The 22,729-nt window shown below is 37.0% G+C and overlaps 1 protein-coding gene across 2 annotated transcripts in view; it reads left to right on the forward strand.

Moving 5' to 3' along the window:
* The window catches only part of Glra3 (glycine receptor alpha 3), a 176,049-nt gene that overhangs the window by 118,535 nt on the left and 34,785 nt on the right, over window positions 1–22,729 (forward strand). For both annotated transcript variants that reach the window (XM_015486085.2, XM_015486084.2), the window contains exons 6-7: window positions 19,231–19,368; window positions 22,254–22,468. In XM_015486085.2, the coding sequence (XP_015341571.1) occupies window positions 19,231–19,368; window positions 22,254–22,468 (353 nt within the window). The remainder of the gene's footprint in view (window positions 1–19,230; window positions 19,369–22,253; window positions 22,469–22,729) is intronic.

Raw genomic sequence — 22,729 nt, forward strand, 5'->3', positions numbered from 1 at the left:
TTTTTTTTTTTTTTTTTTTTTTTTTTTTTTTTTTTTTTTTTTTGGTCCTGAGGATTGAACTTTGGGGTGCTTTACCACTGAGCCACATCCTCGGGACTATTTTCATTTTGAGACAGGGTCTCACAAAATTGCTTAGGTCCTCCAAAAATTGCTGAGCCTGGTCTCAAACTGGCAATCCTACTGCCTCAGCCTCCTGGGTCACTGGGATTACAAGCATGCACCACTGCACCCAGCTCCATTTGCTATTCTCTACTGCTTGGAACCGTTACCATTTTCTTTCTTCCTTAAATAATGCTCAAAATAATCCCAGTTCTCTCAGTCTTCATACTTTCTACATACACCAAACAGCCTTTCCAGAGCATGCTTTCAAAATTTGAATAGTACTATCCCTAGAAATGACCCCAGTATATAATCACAATCATCTCTTAAACTATGAAGTGTACTGACAGCTATTGTACAAGAGAAAGCATTCGGGAAAATGTCTTAAGCCCTTAAATCTTTCATTAAGAAACTATATAAACTATGTAAATCCATTAATTTTCCAGAGACCTGGTTGTCACTAAGACAACTGAACTGCATTGAAGAACAGCAAAAGGTTAGGATTTCATAAAATATTTAAATATAAAAGAAAATCTGATATGTGAAATTAAGAACATAGCATCAAGAGGCCATGGAATATCATAAAAAGGATCAAGAGGGAAAAAAAACCCAACCAGTAAAGAAAACCAATATGAATTATCTGCAATTATAATCAAGAGGGAAACAAGCCTAACTAGAAAGTGAGAAAATAAAAATCTGGGGGAAAAAAGTGAATAAAAATTTAGAGATAATAATCTATTTTTTAACCACAAAGTATGGTTAATAGTTACATTAATAAATTAGTGAAATGAAACTTGGAAGTGTTTTAACACCATACTGAGGTCAAAATGCAGAAATTTTAAATTGTGATAGTACTAACTTTGGCTGCTTACTTTATGCCTGACCTGCTCTGGTGCAGCCATGTTCATAGATCCCTACCAATGGATTCTTATTGGTTGTGTGATAAGTATCCCCTTCATTTTCCAGGGAATTTGTAAGTATCTATAGTGTTTAGTAAATGTTTCACCAAATTTATGAGCTCTCAAGACTTCCAAGTGGCCTGTTTCTTCACAACATACCCTACCTGTAGTCAAATTTGTTGATTTTTCTGAGGTCTGGGTGAGGGTAGAAAGAAAAATCCAGAAGCAGATGTGGATGAAGAAAGGGAGGATGGGAGGCAGGGAAAGAGACAGAAAAAAAGAGAAAGGGAGGGAATACAAGAGAAAGGAACCGAAGGGAAGGAAAGAGGAGGGAAGGAGAAGGGAGAGGAGGGGGAAAGGTTAAAGGCAGACAGGCAGGCAGGCAGGCAGGAAGGAAGGAAGGAAGGAAGGAAGGAAAATGCAGACAGGGTGGCTGGCTTGCTTTACAAATTGTTTACACTTGGCAAGAACAAGGGAGATTCATACTATTTATAGTCGCCATGTCTGCTACAAAACTGTAGACTTAAAATAACAATTAAAATGTATGAGTCCATAAATATGAGGGTTTTCTGGAATAGGTCTTTATATATAAATATGATACAAATACACTATCAGTAGAAGTTAGAGTATTTTCTAGAAATGTTGATTTTTTTCCCTCCTATGTCAAACAATAATCCCACAAAATTTCCCAGCATAGCTACTTTGAAACTGATTGAATAGATCTGTATGCAATCCTTGTTATATAGAGAGCATGGGCCTTCTGTGAAACTGAGGCAGCACAGAGGCCCCCTTCAAACCTTAATTCTTGCAATCATGCTAGAAACATTTGAGACATATCACTCAGAGTAAAAGGCATGAGTTTATTAGAGGATAGGAAAGGGAAAAAGGAACAATCACAATATAGCACTCCTCTGCTATCCTCTAGGTTTTTTGTTTGTTTGTTTGTTTGTTTTGCTGTTGTTGTTTGTTCCTTTGTTTGTTTGTGGGGTGGGAGGTGTTTCTATGGAAGTTTTGAAAGAGTCTCACCAAGGTACACCTCTTGACTTGTAGCAGCAGGATGACATCAGACTTTCAAGTCCCCACTGTCCATGACATCTCCAGGTCACTATGGCACATGCTCCAGTTCTTATTGGAATCTGTTCTTACAGATTTCTGGTTAGGGTGAACTATCCTTATCTTCCTGTATTCTTCTTGTCTGGAAAAGGGTCACAAAATTTCCCCCCTTCAGGGTAACTTGTGTTTTCTTGTTGGCATTTCAGGCCTGCACATCTCCTGCAGATAACAGGTAGTTTTCTGAGGAATGTAACATGTCCTGTCAACTTAACCCAGGCAGGGCTGCAGGTTATTTTGGTTTTTTATTTTTTAAAAAGAGAAAGCATGTGAGAGAAAGTAGTGGGCCCATTTTATAGAATTATTCCTTTAACCTCACATTCCCATCACTAAATCTGTTCCCTGTCAGGACAGAGAAAATGTTAAAATCTCCCCTGCTTGTCATTAACTTGCTTTTTTGTGATTAAACCTCCCCCTCAATCTAATTACAATCACTGCTTCTATCATCTCATAAGAAATGAGCCATATGTTATACTGTGGATGCAAAAAGTCTCCATGACCATAATTAAGTTGTCATATTTACTTGAAATCAGTATATAATTATAACTTTATGAATTAGAACACCCAGGCAAAATTATCCTAAGAATGTAGGTTATAATATAATTGAATCATTTAACAAATAATCTGTTAACTATTTATCAAGTTTACTCTTTAATGTCAGCATAATTTGAGTACAGTTTTGAACTTCAGGTTAACTTCTGATGAGCAATTTAAGATTGGCATACTTCAAATATTAAGGCTTCTGAATATATTTCCAAAAGGAGATAACATTTAAAAACAAACTGACAGGAAGCATTTTGCTTTAAAGTAATTCTCACAATAATATATTAAGGTTCTTACAAACTTCTTTTTTCAGAGTCATCACAGATTTTGCTGTGTAACTTTTTTTTTTTTTTGGGTACCAGGATTGAACCCAGCACTTAATCACTGAGCCACATCCCCAGCCCTTTTTTATTTTTTGAGACAGAGTCTCACTAAGTTGCTTAGGGCCTTATTAAGATGCTGAGAGTGGCTCTCAACTTGCAATACTCATGCCTCAGCAGCATCCAGGGCCACTGGGACTACAGATGTGCACCACTGTGCCCAGCTGTAACCTGACAATTTGAGGTGAAACAGAATTATATAGAGCTGCTTACTTCTAATTATTCAGATATTTTTCTGTACAAATACATTTTTCATTTTAGTTATCGATGATATTACAGGATTTTGTTGCAAGTAAATCACCAGTCATCTTTTGCCTTGTTGGAAATATTATTTTTAAAGTTTGTTATGATAAATTTATTAAAAAGTAAACACAGCTATTACATCTGAGAGAAGCAATGTGGTTTTATTATACAGCAAATTATAATAATAATTCTTTTTTTAAAAGAGAGAGAGAATTTTTTAATATTTATTTTTCAGTTTTCGGTGAACACAACGTCTTATTTTATTTTATGCGGTGCTGAGGATCGAACCCAGCGCCCCGCACATGCCAGGCGAGTGCGTTACCGCTTGAACCACATCCCCAGCCCCAATATAATAATAATTCTTAATACCATATAGATTTCTGCCAAGGCTAAACAGTATAAGCATTTATTACACTGTGTAGTAAATGTGAAAATCAATATTTGAAATATTAAATATAAATATTTGAAATCTGTCCATTACCATACTGATTTCCTTCTCTTGAACCACCAATGAACATAACTTCATTGATAAAAATTTTGTGATGTTTCACCTTAAAAAGTAATTGTACTATATTTTTATAATTTCATTATCTGATTTTTAAGTAAGTCAATCATATTAAAATTTGAATTCCATAGCATTATTGGGGTAAAAGTTTAAGGATATCAAGATGGTGGAGGCAGGTTACAAAAAAAAAAAATGCCAGCTGAAATACAAGACAGAGAGTTGAGTCACCACAGCCCTGTTTGGGATGAATGATATTACCATGAGCACTCCTATCACTGTCACTGACTGGGTTTATTGCCATGGCACCCCCATCATAGGTTTTGTATTCTAATCAGGCAAAAACCAAGTAACTAATGGAAAATCTATTCTAATTAGGTGAAAATAAAGTAACCAGTGGGAACAAATGGTCAAGGTCTTTAATTAGGTCTGTGAAAAGAGGACAGAGGCACAACTCAGGGTACAAAAGACAAAACTCACTCAGACATGGGGCTTTGCTCAGCTCACTCCACTCTACAGTGTTACTTTTGTTTTCAGTAAATCTATTGCTCTGTATGTCTTGTTCAATTCTTTGTGATGCCTACCAGGACCCCCCAGATGGATACTCCACTGTTATCATTATGAATACTATTTCATGACATTGTCAAATGCACTCAGAAATGACAATCTGAAGTGGATCTTCTTGCTAGTACTATGTAGGACTTCCTTCTCTATGATTATTCTGGTTCTGCATTCTTACTAATGAGTAGTGATACTGAAACATCAGACATTAAAACCCCAAGAGAATTACAGTGACTTTTTATTCTCTACTCACAACATTATAAACTTATAGATATTGACGAACTGCCTTGGCTAACCGAATCTCTTTGTTATGATTTGGAACCTATGAAATGGATTATTTCATAAATTGGAGTAGATCTAAACCTTCAAACTTCTGGGAGGCAGACATGAAATGATTTCTCACAATCTGAACTAACTCCAAAGAGGTGTTCCAGCAGAGTCCTCTCATAGTCTTTCCTACTGCAGAAATGCAAAAAAACACAACATCTTTTCCACATTAAAATGAGATCATAGTCACGTCCTTTGATAATTTTAATTGAGATTTCTCACAGAAAATTAAATATTGTATTTTCTATTTGTATCAATCTTTGGAGAAATGTGCAAAGTTATTGGTATGATTGTCACTTAAAGAGAGTATTAAGGAGTCACAAGTTATATTTTCACCATTATCCCAAGGTAAGACTTAAATCTCATATATACTCAAGTATCTGCAGTCTTTAAAGAGAAATTTAATGCAAGTACTTGTAAGATAACAATTATGGTTAGTTATACCAGCATGTTTTAGAGAAAGTGTAATTACTAAAAAGATACTTAAATTAGCAGACCTATAATTTAAATGAAACCACATGTAACAGCCTGAGTTATGGTAAAAAAATCAAATTAAATGCATAAATTATAAATAAAAAGGTTTTAATTAAATACATTCTGACATAACAGTTGTTTCTTGTCAGGTCAATAAGAGTTACTTGAGCAATATTACTCCTAGCAATACTCAGTATGTCAGCAATACTCAGCCAAGAGTGAGCATTTCTTTCCTTTTCTTTTTTAAAGTCCAGCTGTTGATTAAGAATATAAGCATCTGCAAACTGGATCAAACTAGAAATGAATCTTGCCCTCTCTCAACTCTCCTTCTCTTATTCCTAATAACATTTAAGACAGCAGGCCAAAAATTATTCCTATCTACTTTAATCTAAATATGAACTTATAATTGATTTTAAATCTCTAAGTTCATTCTGAACTTGAAATGCCAAAATGAGTATATCATTTTTGCATTCCCACCAGCAATGAATGAGAGTTCTGTTTTTCTACATCCTCACTTGCATTTGTTGTCAATGTTTTGAATTTTGATTCTAACAGGTGTATTGTAGCATCTCATTGTTGTCTTAACTTTTAGTTAGTTAACGTCATATGTTAAAGTTTTTTTTTTTTTAAACAATCATACATTTAGATCTCCTGAGTTCTACAGATGATTCCCATTACTAATATCTTATGTTTAAAGAAAAAAAGAAAGAAAGAGAACACTGTTGGATGTGGTAGCCCATGACTATAATCTTAGATACTCATGAGGCAGGCTGAAGCAGTAGGATTGCAAGTTAGAGGTTAGCCCTGTCAATATACAGAGATGTTGTCTTAAAAAAAAAAAAAAAAAAAGTACTGGGGAGGTAGTTCAGTGGTAAGTGCACTTCCCTGGCATGCACAAGGCCCTGAGTACAATCCTTAGTCCTGAAACAAACAAACTCAAAACAAAATTTTTTTTTAATAAACTATTTTGTTATCTAATGACATGGAGGAGGGTAAAAAATTGGAAATTTGCATCCTCTTTCTACAGGGCTGTAAAGAACCCCTCCCTTGTAAACTTATACTTCATTCTTAACTATTATAAACTTCTATAGCATATTAATTGCTTATTTTTTAAAATTGTGCTTCAAATTATGAGTAATTACTTAAATATATATCATGACTATATGTTTCTAAGATACCTGCATGAAAAAAATTGTACATAATTCTAAAAATTAAAATTAAAGCCACTTTAACTGCCCCAGTCATTAAGCCTGTTGAGAATAACATAGATTGTGTGGTGTCTTTAACCAAAGACTATCAGGCTATACTTGCTAGATTTTTCTTTTTTCCTATATTCATATCATGCCACTAGCAGAACCTGAACACTGGCTCATTCTTCCACTTCCCTGTCTATATTAGCAACAGAGGCATCCTGCAAGAAAAAAAGGGTCCAGAGTCCTTTTCTCTATCTCTCAAGATTATATTTACATCTTTTATTCCAGCCTCACAAATCAAACTGCTAAGTTCCATCTGATCTTCTACCACCTGTACTGTGCAATGTGCAATTAACACTATTATTAAATGTTTACCCCTATATACATCTCTAAGTTTTATCTTTGATTTCTTCGACCAGTTTTTCTGTTTATATAACAGTACTGAATGTTTCTTGTTTTGTTTTACAGTGCATTTTAATTAGATTTATAAGGCTATCTTTAATTATATCATAATTTGAATTCATTTATTTTAATTAACTCAATGATTGAGTGTCTCTTTTGCTATTTCTTGCAAATGATCTCCCAGATCCTGCTTGAGAGGGTATTATTCTCAAACCTATATCTCCAATCCTGACCTCACTTTTAGTATATAGGCCCATGGTTTCAATTATTTTCAACATATAGTCATTTCAACATATAGTCAATGTTAAATTTGTTAGCATCAATACCCACATCTCCTGCTAGCATTTTAAATTTAGTGTAGCCCAAAATAAAATTATCTCTCTCTCTCTCTCTCTCTCTCTCTCTCTCTCTCACACACACACACACACACACACACGCTCTTGCAACATCATTACATCATTAGAGGCTGCCAGGTAAGCTCAAGGGTCAATTTCTCTTTCTCCCCTTCTGTATTCTAATTCAAATATTAAAGTACCTGCTACATGCCACATATTACTTTAGGTGTGGGAAAACATACCAAGGATTAAAACTGAATAAGAGAATATATTTCTTTTGCAAAGCTTAAATTCTAGGAGGAAAGGTAGAAAAACAGTATAAAAACCTATTGAATATATACATTGTCAGCGAAGGATAAAGTATAATAGAAACAATAAAGAAGCAAAGGGTATTGTAGACTAATGGAAAGAAAGGTATTTTATTAGAGGATCAGAGAAAGCTAACCTAAAGGTATAAGAAATGAGATATAAGCAGAGTGTGCCACAGTTATTGTAGGTAGTGTAGATTAAAAATTGAAATTTTCTTTTTCTTCTCTGTAAATATGTATCTAATTAAATGACAAATTAATAAAATGATCTACTAAAATTTTAGCTCTGATTTATATTCCTGGTGGACTACCACAGAAGAATAAGAGAATTTTTGGTTTGTTGTACCTTCTTAATAGGTAATTAAAACTTTAGTCTCCAAAGGTAGTAGTTTCTTAAAGGTTAGCAGCAATGTGACACTGGAAACCATATTAATGAACTCTTCTTATTCTTTTTTGTTTGTTTGTTTTTGTTTTTGTTTTTTAATCTTTTATTGTGGGTTGTTCAAAACATTACAAATTCTTGACCTATCATATTCCACACTTTGATTCAAGTGGGTTATGAAATCCCACCTTCACCCCATACACAGATTGCAGAATCACATCAGTTACACATCCATTGATTTACATATTGCCATACTAGTGTCTGTTGTGCTCCGCTGCCTTTCCCATCCTCCACCCTCCACTGTATAACCCTGAGGGTCTCCTTCCATTACCATGCAATTTCCCTTCTCTCTCCCTTTCCCTCCCACCTCTCATCCCTGTTAAATGTTAATCTTCTTCTCCTGCTCTTCGTCCCTACTCTGTTCTTAGTTACTCTCCTTATATCAAAGAAGACATTTGGCATTTGTTTTTTAGGGATTGGCTAGCTTCACTTAGCATAATCTGCTCTAATGCCATCCATTTCCCTGTAAATTCTATGATTTTGTCATTTTTTAATGCAGAGTAATACTCCATTGTGTATAAATGCCACATTTTTTTTATCCATTCGTCTATTGAAGGGCATCTAGGTTGGTTCCACAGTCTTGCTATTGTGAATTGTGCTGCTATGAACATCGATGTAGCAGTGTCCCTGTAGCATGCTCTTTTTAGGTCTTTAGGGAATAGACCAAGAAGGGGAATAGCTGGGTCAAATGGTGGCTCCATTCCCAGCTTTCCAAGAAATCTCCATACTGCTTTCCAAATTGGCTGCACCAATTTGCAGTCCCACCAGCAATGTACAAGTGTACCCTTTTCCCCACATCCTCGCCAGCACTTGTTGTTGTTTGACTTCATAATGGCTGCCAATCTTACTGGAGTGAGATGGTATCTTAGGGTGGTTTTGATTTGCATTTCTCTGACAGCTAGAGATGGTGAGCATTTTTTCATGTACTTGTTGATTGACTGTATGTCCTCCTCTGAGAAGTGTCTGTTCAGGTCCTTGGCCCATTTGTTGATTGGGTTGTTTGTTCTCTTATTGTCTAATTTTTTGAGTTCTTTGTATACTCTGGATATTAGGGCTCTATCTGAAGTGTGAGGAGTAAAGATTTGTTCCCAGGGTGTAGGCTCCCTATTTACCTCTCTTATTGTTTCTTTTGCTGAGAAAAAACTTTTTAGTTTGAGTAAGTCCCATTTGTTGATTCTAGTTATTAACTTTTGTGCTATGGGTGTCCTATTGAGGAATTTGGAGCCCGACCCCACAGTATGTAGATCGTAGCCAACTTTTTCTTCTATCAGACGGCGTGTCTCTGATTTGATATCAAGCTCCTTGATCCATTTTGAATTAACTTTTGTGCATGGCGAGAGAAAGGGATTCAGTTTCATTTTGTTGCATATGGATTTCCAGTTTTCCCAGCACCATTTGTTGAAGATGCTATCCTTCCTCCATTGCATGCTTTTAGCCCCTTTATCAAATATAAGATAGTTGTAGTTTTGTGGATTGGTTTCTGTGTCCTCTATTCTGTACCATTGGTCCACCCGCCTGTTTTGGTACCAGTACCATGCTGTTTTTGTTACTATTGCTCTGTAGTATAGTTTGAAGTCTGGTATCGCTATACCGCCTGATTCACACTTCCTGCTTAGCATTGTTTTTGCTATTCTGGGTCTTTTATTTTTCCATATGAATTTCATGATTGCTTTCTCTATTTCTACAAGAAATGCCGTTGGGATTTTGATTGGCATTGCATTAAACCTATAGAGAACTTTTGGTAATATCGCCATTTTGATGATGTTAGTTCTGCCTATCCATGAACAGGGTATATTTTTCCATCTTCTAAGATCTTCTTCTATTTCTCTCTTTAGGGTTCTGTAGTTTTCATTGTATAAGTCTTTCACCTCTTTTGTTAGGTTGATTCCCAAGTATTTTATTTTTTTTGAAGATATTGTGAATGGAGTGGTTGTCCTCATTTCCATTTCAGAGGATTTGTCGCTGATATACAGGAATGCCTTTGATTTATGCGTGTTGATTTTATATCCTGCCACTTTGCTGAATTCATTTATTAGCTCTAATAGTTTCTTTGTAGAGCCTTTTGGGTCTGCTAGGTATAGAATCATATCATCTGCAAATAGTGATAATTTAAGTTCTTCTTTTCCTATTTTGATGCCTTTAATTTCTTTCGTCTGTCTAATTGCTCTGGCCAGTGTTTCGAGAACTATGTTGAACAGAAGTGGAGAGAGAGGGCATCCCTGTCTTGTTCCAGATTTTAGAGGGAATGCCTTCAGTTTTTCTCCATTCAGAATGATGCTAGCCTGAGGCTTAGCATAGATTGCTTTTACAATATTGAGGTATGTTCCTGTTATCCCTAGTTTTTCTAGAGTTTTGAACATAAAGGGATGCTGTACTTTGTCGAATGCTTTTTCCGCATCTATCGAGATGATCATATGGTTCTTATTTTTAAGTCTATTGATGTGGTGAATAACATTTATTGATTTCCGTATATTGAACCAGCCTTGCATCCCAGGGATGAATCCTACTTGATCATGGTGTACAATTTTTTTGATATGTTTTTGTATCCGATTCGCCAGAATTTTATTGAGGATTTTTGCATCTAGGTTCATTAGAGATATTGGTCTGTAGTTTTCTTTCTTTGAAGTGTCTTTGTCTGGTTTAGGTATCAGGGTGATGTTGGCCTCGTAGAATGAATTTGGAAGTTCTCCCTCTTTTTCTATTTCCTGAAGTAGCTTGAAAAGTATTGGTATTAGTTCCTCTTTAAAGGTTTTGTAAAACTCTGCTGTATACCCATCCGGTCCTGGGCTTTTCTTAGTTGGTAGTCTTTTGATGGTTTCTTCTATTTCCTCAATTGATATTGGTCTGTTTAGGTTGTCTATATCCTCCTGACTCAATCTGGGCAGATCATATGACTTAAGAAATTTATCTATGCCTTCACTATCTTCTAATTTATTGGAGTATAAGGATTCAAAATAGTTTTTGATTATCTTCTGTATTTCTGAAGTGTCTGTTGTGATATTGCCTTTTTCATCCCGTATGCTAGTAATTTGAGTTCTCTCTCTTCTTCTCTTCGCTAGCATCGCTAAGGGTCTGTCGATTTTGTTTATTTTTTCAAAGAACCAACTTTTAGTTTTGTCAATTTTTTCAATTGTTTCTTTTGTTTCGATTTCATTAATTTCAGCTCTGATTTTAATTATTTCTTGCCTTCTACTTCTTTTGCTGTTGTTTTGCTCTTCTTTTTCAAGGATTTTGAGATGAAGTATGAGATCATTTATTTGTTGGTTTTTTCTTTTTTTAAGGAATGAACTCCAAGCAATGAATTTTCCTCTTAGAACTGCTTTCAATGTGTCCCATAGATTCCGATATGTTGTGTCTGTGTTTTCATTTATCTCTAAGAATTTTTTAATTTCCTCCTTGATGTCTTCTATAACCCATTGATCATTCAGTAACCTATTGTTCATTCTCCAAGTGATGTATGCTTTTTCCTTCCTTCTTTTATCGTTGATTTTCAGTTTCATTCCATTATGATCAGATAAGATGCATGGTATTATCTCTACTCCTTTATATTGTCTAAGAGTTGCCCTGTGACATAATATATGATCTATTTTTGAGAAGGATCCATGTGCTGCTGAGAAAAAAGTGTAACTGCTTGATGTTGGGTGGTATACTCTATATATGTCAATTAGGTCTAGGTTATTAATAGTGTTATTGAGTTCTATAGTTTCCTTATTCAACTTTTGTTTGGAAGATCTGTCCAGTGGCGAGAGAGGTGTGTTGAAGTCTCCCATGATTATGGTATGGTGGTCTATTAGACTCTTGAACTTGAGAAGAGTTTGTTTGACGAACATAGCTGCACCATTGTTTGGGGCATAAATATTTATGATTGTTATGTCTTGTTGGTGTATGGTTCCCTTAAGCAGTATGTAGTGTCCCTCTTTATCCCTTTTGATTAACTTTGGCTTGAAATCTATTTTATTTGATATGAGTATGGACACTCCTGCTTGTTTCCGAAGTCCATATGAGTGATATGATTTTTCCCAACCTTTCACCTTCAGCCTATGTATGTCTTTTCCTATCAAATGCGTCTCCTGTAGGCAGCATATTGTTGGGTCTTGTTTTGTGATCCATTCTACTAGCCTGTGTCTCTTAATTGGTGAGTTTAAGCCATTAACATTTAGGGTTATTATTGAGATATGGGTTGTTCTTCCAGCCATATTTGTTTATTTCTGTTACTAAACATGGTTTGTTTTCCTCTTTGATTATTTTCCCCCCCTTTACTGTCCTACCTCCCACTGTTGGTTTTCATTGTTATTTTCCATTTCCTCTTCCTGTAATGCTTTGGCGAGGATGTTTTGAAGAGATGGTTTTCTAGCTGCGAATTCTTTAAACTTTTGTTTATCGTGGAAGGTTTTAATTTCATCTTCCATCCTGAAGCTTAATTTCGCTGGATACACAATTCTTGGTTGGAACCCATTTTCTTTCAGTGTTTGAAATATGTTATTCCAGGATCTTCTAGCTTTCAGAGTCTGTGTTGAAAGATCAGCTGTTATCCTGATTGGCTTACCCCTAAATGTAATCTGCTTCCTTTCTCTTGTAGCTTTTAAAATTCTCTCCTTATTCTGTATGTTGGGCATCTTCATTATAATGTGTCTAGGTGTGGATCTCTTATGATTTTGCACATTCGGCGTCCTGTAGGCTTCTAGGATTTGGGATTCTGTCTCATTCTTCAAGTCTGGGAAGTTTTCTCGTATTATTTCATTGAATAGACTGCTCATTCCTTTGGTTTGGAGCTCTGTACCTTCCTGTATCCCAATGACTCTTAAGTTTGGTCTCTTAATGTTATCCCATATTTCTTGGATGTTCTGCTCATGGTTTCTTAACAGTCTTGCTGAGCTGTCTATGTTCTTTTCCAGTTGAAATACTTTGTCTTCATTGTCTGATGTTCTATCTTCTAAGTGTTCTACTCTGCTGGTAGTATTCTCCATTGAGTTTTTAAGTTGGTTTATTGCTTCCTGCATTTCTAGGATTTCTGTTTGTTTGTTTTTTATAACCTCTATCTCCCTGTATAGTTGATCCTTTGCTTCCTGGATTTGTTTGCGTAATTCATTGTCGAAGTGATCTTTCATTGTCTGATTTTGCTGTTTAATGTCTTCCTTGATACTCCAGATCATCTGAAGCATGTATATCCTGAATTCTTTATCTGACATTCCATCTGCTGCAGCTGTTACCTCTTCTAAAGTTGCGTTGACCTGCATTGCTTGTGGTCCTTTCTTTCCTTGTCTTTTCATACTGCTTGCGTATCTTTCCTGCAGGCGCGGGCGGCGGCTCTGCTCTCTCCTTATTCCAATTGGGGTGTCGTGGCTACCACGCCGGCAGGTCACTGGGCCTGTTCTGGGCGCTGGCGGCGGCTCTGTTCTGCCCCTACTCCAATTGGGGTGACGAGTGTACCACGCCGGCAGGCCACCGGGCCTGATCCGCCGGTCGGTTGCAGGTTTGCCTACCCTGCAGGCGCGGGCGGCGGCTCTACTCTGCCCCTACTCCAAATGGGGTGACGTGTCTGTCGTACCGGCAGGCCACTGGGCCTGTCCCGCTGGTCGGTCGCAGATCTGCCCACCTTTCGGGCACGGGTGGAGGCTCTGCTCTGCCCCTACTCCAATTGGGGTGTCGTGACTACCCCGCCTGCAGGACGCTGGGCCTGTTCCTGGCACGGGCGGCGACTCTGCTCTGCCCCTACTCCAATTAGGGTGGTGTGTGTACCACGCCGGCAGGCTCCTGGGCCTGATCCGCCGGTCTGTTGCAGGTCTGCCTACCTTGGAGGCGCGGGCGGCGGATCTGCCCTGCCCCTCCTACCACGCCTGCGGACCCCTGGGCCTGATCTGCAGGTTGGTCACAGGTCTGCTCACCCTGCGGGCACGGGTGGCGGTTCCGCTCCGCCCCCACTCCAATTGGGGTCACGTGACCACCACACCGGCAGGGCCTGATCCGGGCGTGGGAGAAGGATCTGCTCTGCCCCTACTCCAGTTGGGGTGACGTGTGTACCACACTGGCAGGCCACTGGGCCTGACCCGCCAGGCTGTCACAGGTCTGTTTACCTTGCAAGCGCGAACGGCGGCTCTGCCCTGCCCCTCCTACCACGCCCATGTACCACTGGGTCGCGGGTCTGCCCACCTTGCGGGTGCGGGTGGCGGCTCCGCTCCGCCCCCTCTCCAATTGGGGTCACGCGGTCACCACGCTGGCGAGCCGCTGGGCCTGCTCCGGGCGCTGGCGGCGGCCCGGCTCCTCCCCTCTGGCTCGACGACAAATTGAGGAGACTCGGGTGTCTGTGCCTCACCCCCCCTACCAGGAGACCAACTGTTTCTGTCGCCGCTGGTATTGATGAAGTTCTCTCCTCCGCCGCTTTCTGATGACATCAGATCTCTGCCATGTTGGTATCCTATGCGAATGGCAGCATTTCGTTCCCCTTGCCGGGCAACCAAAGCAACGGGTGAGTCCTGACCGGCCCTCAGCAGGACCCGGACCGAGAAGCAGTTTCCGCGGGCTCCTAGCCCCGGGCCAGGGAAGTTCCGGGAGCCGGAACTCGGCCGCTCCGTGCTCGGTGTAAGCTCCTATAAGTGTAGGCTCCAAGAAGCAGTCCCCGCGGGCTCAGTTCCGGGAGCCGGAATTCGGCCGCTTAGTGCTTGGTGTATGCTCTGATAGGAGCAGGGTCCAAGAAGCAGCCTCCGCAGGCTCCGCAGCCCTGGGCCAGGGCGGTTCCGGGACGGTTCCGGGAGCCGGAACTCGGCCGCCCCGCGCTTGGTGTTCGCTCCGATAAGATCAGGTTCTAAGAAGCACCCAGGCACTGAACCCTAGCAATCTGTCTGCAAGCCACAGGCGAATGGCAGCCTGAAATTACCTGTTCTATGGCTGAATGAGCTGCGGTCAGTCGAAAACAGGGATGGTGACGTCAGCTTTCCAACATGGTGGCTGCTGGCCTCCTCTGTGGTCTGACCGGTGTGGAGAACCGAGATGGACCGCTTCCTTCCCCCGTCTCGAACCCAGAATTCAGCCCTGAGTACGGTGCTTGCACGGCTGGCAGAAACTGCAGCGCTGTATCCCTGCGTCGCTATCTCCTCGTTTCCCAGCGCGTGCTGCAGACTCTAGCCGCGGGGCGATTTGCTGAATAAGCAGTGTTACCCTCCGTGCGACAAACCTCTCGCGTTTGAGACCCCGTAGCCGATCCTCGTGCGATGGAAATCCTTCCTCCAGGTTCCGGAGCACCCCACTATTGCTGGAAATTCCTAACAAGATATCCTTTAGCCGTCCTGACTTGTCATACTCCCACACAGTGAAGCAGCACACGGGGGCAATGCACTCCCCTCGCCGCCATCTTCCTTCTCCCCTTCGTATTCTTTTAAATTAAAATCCATTTATCTGTTTTGCACTGAGAACAGATCTTTTTATCTATGCATGACTTTTTAACATAATGTTTTAATTATTTGGAAACTATTAGTTTAATGTATTACTCTAATCTTCCAAACAATTGACACATTTTACTGTACAATTTCAAAAGATCACATCCATGAATGTCACTATAGAGCTTAACAAAACATCCCTTAAGTACTGAGAAACTATTAAACTTATACTGTGAAAACAATTTATCCAAAATTCTAATTTGGGCTTGAAAAGCTAAAAATCTAATATTAATAGCAAATACAGCCAATTTTTGTTCCCTTTAAAATGGTAGGCTTAGTTTCTTCACATTCAAGAAATTTTCTGCCAACTACCTAGGCATAATAAACACAGTGTTCCAGTTTTTCAAATGAAAATGTTTCATTAAAAAACAAACAAAAGCAGTTCACCTTGTAACAATCACAACTCACATTTTTACATAAGGATCAAACTTAATAAAATTTGTCATTACTTAATCATGTTAGAAATAATGAGGTGCCTCAAGAAATTAAATATATGGGTTAGCAAAGCAAAATTGTGCTTTTGCCAAAGGGTATGCTCCCAAATGGAATCTGGAGAGCAAGCACAACTGGGAGGGCAATTTGCCAATATTTATCCTTAACAAGATAGAGCCCCTTGCTCCTCATAGGAAGAACTCAGAGGTAAAATCTATGCAATGAGCTAATTTTAAATTGGGGATGGGCATGGACAGCTACAGTTGTGATTGGATACTTGTCAGAAAATTAAAAATGGCACCACTTTGGTCATATGATTCCCTAAATTTAAAATGACTCCATTCCAATTACATGATTACCTAGTTTTAAGATGGCTCCATTCTGACCACATAATTCACTAGCATAAGATGGCACCATTATACTCATGAAACTTAAATTACAGTAATCATGCCTATGTTGCATTACAGGATTAACTTTGATAGAAAATATAAATCTTACACAATAATAAAGGACATTCTGAGAGAAAAGTAACATGATTTTACTACAAGATATTCACTGCTTCTTCAAGGATCAAGGGCATTCTTAAATGAAAGTGGCATTGTTTTACCTGAAGATAGGCCAGTAAAGAATAACTACCAGCATAGTCTGAGGCCACTGCCTTTATTTGTGATAAGCACTAGAACTTTTACCCACCATTGTTTTTTCAATGTCAGGATAAATATAAAAGCAATAAAAGGCAAATAATATCATACTATCACTATGATAGTGCTTTTGAACCTGTGGATTCCATGAAAGGATTATGCTAGAGTAGTATTTCTAAAGCACAGTTTTTGTGATATCTCCCTTACTCAGGAGATCCCACTTTCCCATTACTGTCCACAGGGAATTTTAAAAATCAAGCTTTCCAATCCAGATTTTAAACTTCACAACCCTACATTTATTTATTTCTTCATTTCATATGCTCTTGGGTGCAAACTGGTTCTAGATGAATGAAGCTAATACTATTTTCTTTTGTTAACCTTGGGAATTTTCAATTTCTTTCAAATCAATTTTCTTTTTCTTTTGCTTGAAGTGTTCCACCTTCTCACTTTCTTTATATACAGATATTGCCTTGTTTTCAAGGTACAACTCAAATGAAGCATGCCTTACATAACAGTAGGTACTCAATAAATGCTTTTTGGAGAAACAAGTAGAGTCATTCATTTATATGTTTCATCACAGCTAAAATTTGAAATTGTTGGCTCAAGTTAGAGTTAATGTCTTTGTTCACTAATAAATTGTTTTTCATTTTGAATTTTAGTATAGTACAAGGCAATTCAATTCATGACCCCAACTCATGATCTCATTAGCCAATCTGCTCCTCTTAAGATTCTTAGACTTTCATAAAAATCTGTCAAAGAAAAGTATAAGGACACTAAAACACTTTGAAATTCATAGAAAAAAAATGATTATTTAAAGTTTTGTTTCAAGGTTTATTGAGACAATAATGCCATTTATTTAGTTTGCCTTTAACACCCAGTAAGCAAACTCAGAATAAGAACTTCCCATAAATTGGCAAACTCATTATTTTTTCTTCTGGTTTCAAAATTAAATATTTTATGGGTTATAATAAAGTAGAACAGTATGATTATAAAATTCATATTCCTAAATTGTTTAGTGTGGTTGATTATTGAAGATAAAAGAAAATTATATATGCTATCTAAAAACTGTATTATAGACTACTTAGAGCTTGTTCTTTGAGGGAAATTCAGAGAGCTAGTTTCTTTTACAGAAGACCTTGATACAAATTTAGAATGTCAAAACAAAATGAAGTTTCAGCTCTCTTTTTTTATCCATCTGTATAAAATTGGCACAAAATCTCACATATTTTGTCTGTAGTGGCTAAATGTGTGACAGAATAACATGCAAGTCTTAATCTGGCAGCAGAGAAGAACTGATGCCTATTTATCTCTAGATCACAGAAAAGTGTGCATCTATATTTTCTTTCTAGGTCAAATGGTATCTATAATGAACATATTAATTAAAGAACTTATGAATAAAAGCAAAAGCCTTCTTTTTATACCAATCAAAGCAGTAACTGCAAGGTTCACTAAATTTTTTTGTGTGTGTGTGTAAGCAAGTCAGGTAATAAGTTCTTGTTGTGCTAAGTACAACAGTCAAGAAAATAGTCCTGCTCTAGAACAAAAATTCATACATGTCCCCTGTAGTCTGGATGACTTTACAAACTGTACCAAGTAGTGCTTGTTCCATAATAGCCATCACACTGATAGTACTATTACTCAAAAAAAAAAAAAAAAAAACTTCAGTAGCAGAATCCCAGACATTCTGAAGGGGTCTGATAAAAGATGCTCTTGCAACATCATTAGAGGCTGCCAGGTAAGCTCAAGGGTCAAGTGGAAGTGGAAGAATTATTACCACCACAGCTAGAACAGATTCAGCTCTCTGGAATGCTTCTGCCCAGGTATTGGGGAAGATAGAGAGTGATCAGTTCTCTTCCCTGCTCATTACTCTTTTCTGCCTAACCTACTCCACACCAGTTGTTTCTAATTACTCGCACAGCCTCTTTCGTATAATACAAGGAACATAAAATTTTGTTTGGCATAAGTTCCCCTGTGTGTAGCTTCTTAGATCTAGAGCTTTCACTTCCTTTGTCTGACCACCTCATTTAGTTCAGAGACCACACATGCTTCCTCTCTCTCCTCCATGGTGGTTGTGCTTCAAGGAACTCACCAGATTAAACAACCCTACCTCACAGATCACAATCACTTTTGGGTCCTTATTCCAGTAAACTTCAAGCATAAATTTCCATAATTTCACACTCAAGGGGAATAAAAAAATGAAATTCTGCTTTTCTTAGATACTCTCATTTAGAGATATGAATTTTTAGTTTACTAAAAGTTGTTGACTTATTACAAAATCCATTACTTAATTCTATCCTGAACTGATAGCATGTACAAGAAATTCCTCCTCCACAAACTACCCCATGTGAAATTTTTAGTACTATTATCTTCCCCTAAACAGAAGAAATCTCTATTTAAACTAATATTTTGTCCATGTCAGGACTTGGAATATAGAAACAGATACTGTATGCTAAAATAGCTAATGATTAAATTAAGAGAGCCATCAGGCAGTAGTACTTTCCCCACAGATGTTTCAGTTGGTCATATTCTATTCAGTGACAATTTCTGTTTTTGTTGAAAAATTAGGATTTTTTCAACAAAAACTGAAATAATGTGAAAGAAGTTAAGTGGAAAACTAATGAAATTGAACCAAATAAAAATTGTTCAATTTAGCAGCTGCCCATCTCAAGGAAAGCATCTGTCCCTTAAATATTCTACCTGTTATGTAATATTTTTTATTAGTCTACTTCATTTTTTTACATTATTTGGTTGAGTGTTCCATAAGAATACTCTACCATGTAGTACATAGTTCAATTGATAAGATTAAAGTGATCTTTTTATCCTATGTGACTACACAAGTAGTTATTAATTTCTCTTCTTTGAAAATCCTTTTTTGGCTCTTAATATTTTTATTATGTTTTGACTAGTTGGGTATACAATGAATGATCTTATTTTTGAATGGCAAGATGAAGCACCTGTACAAGTGGCCGAAGGACTAACTTTGCCCCAGTTTCTGTTAAAAGAAGAAAAAGATTTACGATACTGCACTAAACATTACAATACAGGTAGGGATTGAGTGCTCTGTACATTTATTATTTGTGATTTTATTATATTCAGATGTTTCTTAATTTTAATGCTAGTTTATTTCCTGTTTATAGCTCAATGTTTTAACAGTCATAAGCAGAATATAGAACATTTGAAACTTATTGATGCTTTGACTCATTATATATGGTTATATAATTGGTTTGTATGGGTCCAAAAACCTGCTTGGTATCTAATTATATTTAAATACTTATTTATGAAAAGTCCATACTTACATAGTAATATTCTTAAAATGGTCCCTGAATTTCTGTGTGAAGAAAAAAAACTGTTTTTTTTTAACTCTTTTGGGGTAGTAAACACTGTCTCTGCTAACAAAATAAAAGCACTTTCTTTCTTTAAAAAGTTTATTTGCCTACACTTCCCCACTGGTCACATTTTAATGCATTTCAAGTCATTTTTATCTAAGTACTTACTATTCACACTGACAGGAATCTTCTGCCTCTGAGGGTAGACAGAAAATATAGATACCAACAGCAAGGACAAAGAGCCTCATTGTGTAATATGTAATTTTATGAAATCTGTTCACTTAACTAGTATGGGCTATCCATGAAATACCTATTCTAACCGTATAACCTCCATCTAAAAATGTATCTAATGGCTGACAACTGAAGCATCTCTCCAATGTGGTGCACGCATGGCCTCCCACTAGCATCAGCTGCTGCTCTTAACATTTCATTACAGTGAAATACTATTCATCTTGGCATCTGCATTTCCCAAAACCATAATCTGATCTTTTACTATACAAAGTCCCTAGTCTCTCTTATCTCAACAATTCATGGTATCCAATCAAAGTCACTGCTGGTTTTTTTTTTTTTTTAACTCAGATATCTAAATTTTTAGGGAGCTCCAAGATAACAACCCAACACAAAGATAAAAGGTAAGAAAGTCAATAGCAATGTCCTTACTCAGCTTTCTAGGGACAGTTGTAAACTTCTTTAGGAAAATGCCAAGAAATCTGTAAAGTGGAGGTAGGGTGCTGTTTTGGTTCCTTAGGAGGGTCCAAATAAGCTGTTACAAATATGGGAGCTTACCACAACAGAAATATATTCTCTCATAGTTTTGGAGGATAGAAGTCTAAAATCAAGATATCAGCAGGGTCATGCTTTCTCTGGGAGCTCTAGGGAAGAATCTTTTCCTCCCCTCTCCTAGATTCTTATTCCTGACAATCCTTGGTAATCCTTGGATTGTTGATGAATCACTTTAGTCTCTACCTCCATAGTCACATGGCATTATCCCTGTATCTTTGTGTCCCAAATTCCCTCTTTTTATAAGGATATCAGAAATTTTGGATTAGAAATTAGAGATCATCCTAATCCAGATAAACCTCCTTTTTCTTTCGGTCATCAGGTATTAAACCCAGGGACACTGAACCACTGAGCAACATCCCTAGCCCATCCATCCATCCATTCATTCATTCATTCATTCATTCATTTTTAAATTTTGAGACAGGGTCTTGCTTAAGTGCTGAGGCTGGCTTTGAACTTGAGATTCTCCTGTCTCAGCCTCCTGAGCCACTGGGATTACAGCTGTTTACTACCATGTCCAGCCAGGAAAAAAAAAAAAACATTTTAAACTTGATTATATTTGCAAATACTTTATTTCCAAATAAAGCCACTGTCACAGGTTCCAGGTGGACATGAATTTTCGGAAGATAAATTCAACCCAGAACAAGAAATTAAGTTGTAAACAAACTCAGGATGATTTTTAATGATACAGGGTCTCAAGACCCTTTCTTAGCAAAAAGTAAATTAACATACTTTATACAGTTACCTACCAAGCTATTAGATATTAGAAGAAAAAACTTACATTTATGAATATCTACTATAAGTGCATAATTGGATAGGTGTTTCCTCAAACAATATAGAAGTCTCACAGTTTTATATTCAGGAGATTAAAGCACAATAACCTGTTCAAAATGATATAGAAAATTAAAGCATCTGGTAGTGTCCTCAATTAAGTGTGTGATTAATTTGCCTCAGATGCTAACTAAACTCCACATTATATTATTCCTACAATGAACAGGATTCATCTATTAATTATTTTCAAAGAGTAGGCTCAGATACCACATATTTCCTTTATAATCCTTAAGTAAATGCCAAAGAAAGACAGACACTAGATTTTATAAGAGCCATATTTATAAATACCCTATCTTCTAAAAACTGAAACACTGAATTTAAAAATTCTTTCACATACAAATGAATTGCACAAACCCTGAAGTTTTGCTCAGTTTTGTTTTCATTATCCAAAAATTTATATATGTATAAATTTATACATATACACATATTTATATACAATGGTCTATATATTTATTTTTCTTCCCAGCAATGCTGATAAAATGCTTTTTTAATAAAAGCATATTGAGGTTTTTTTTCCTTGACTATCATATGAAATTTAGAGAATCTATACAAAGTATCAAAATGGTAATCATTAATTATTCCATGAGATTACTTAGGATTATGTAACAGTGATATCATGAAACAAACAGTGAGAAAATATCTTTCTATGGTAAATGTACATTTCCCTGTCTACTTAAAAATAAATTACTAGAATCAGGTCAAAAAATAGATATTTGACTACTCTGGCAAGTATGAAGTGCTATTCAAATGTGAAGCAATAAGTTTACATACACTTTCTTGAAAGAGTATATGTACACTCTTGTTACACTGCTTCTAGATGCTAACAGAAAATTTTCAGAAACCAATTTGAATATATGATATCAGGTCTCTCTTCACTGTAGTGGAAAAATTTAGGACAAAATATAAAGAAAATAAAATAGTGATATTTGATGATATAACAAAGACCTATTTTTTTTTTTACTAATTGTTGCATTTATTTTATAACCAATTAGGAAAGTTTACATGTATAGAAGTACGATTCCATCTGGAACGACAAATGGGTTACTATCTCATTCAGATGTACATTCCCAGTCTCCTGATTGTTATTCTATCCTGGGTTTCATTCTGGATCAATATGGATGCAGCTCCAGCCAGGGTAGCTCTGGGAATAACAACTGTACTTACTATGACTACGCAGAGTTCTGGATCACGAGCTTCCTTACCAAAGGTAAGTGTACTGAAGGTACATTCACATATTCCACACATGGTTATAAGGATATCATTGTCATATTTGTGAGATATTTTTCAAAAGCCATTTATCATTCATTACTGATTTCTCAAGTAATATTACCAAAGCAGAAAACTTGTAAGACACAGAAATAGATAAAAGAAAATATTTTATAAACTAGTGATTTCTGCTACTTACAATTTGTATTATGATCGCTATTTAAATATCAACAGTAATATTACACACTATGAAATTCTTTGT

The sequence above is a fragment of the Marmota marmota genome, unplaced genomic scaffold (assembly GCF_001458135.2).
Source record: "Marmota marmota marmota unplaced genomic scaffold, marMar, whole genome shotgun sequence".
Lineage (NCBI taxonomy): Eukaryota > Metazoa > Chordata > Mammalia > Rodentia > Sciuridae > Marmota > Marmota marmota.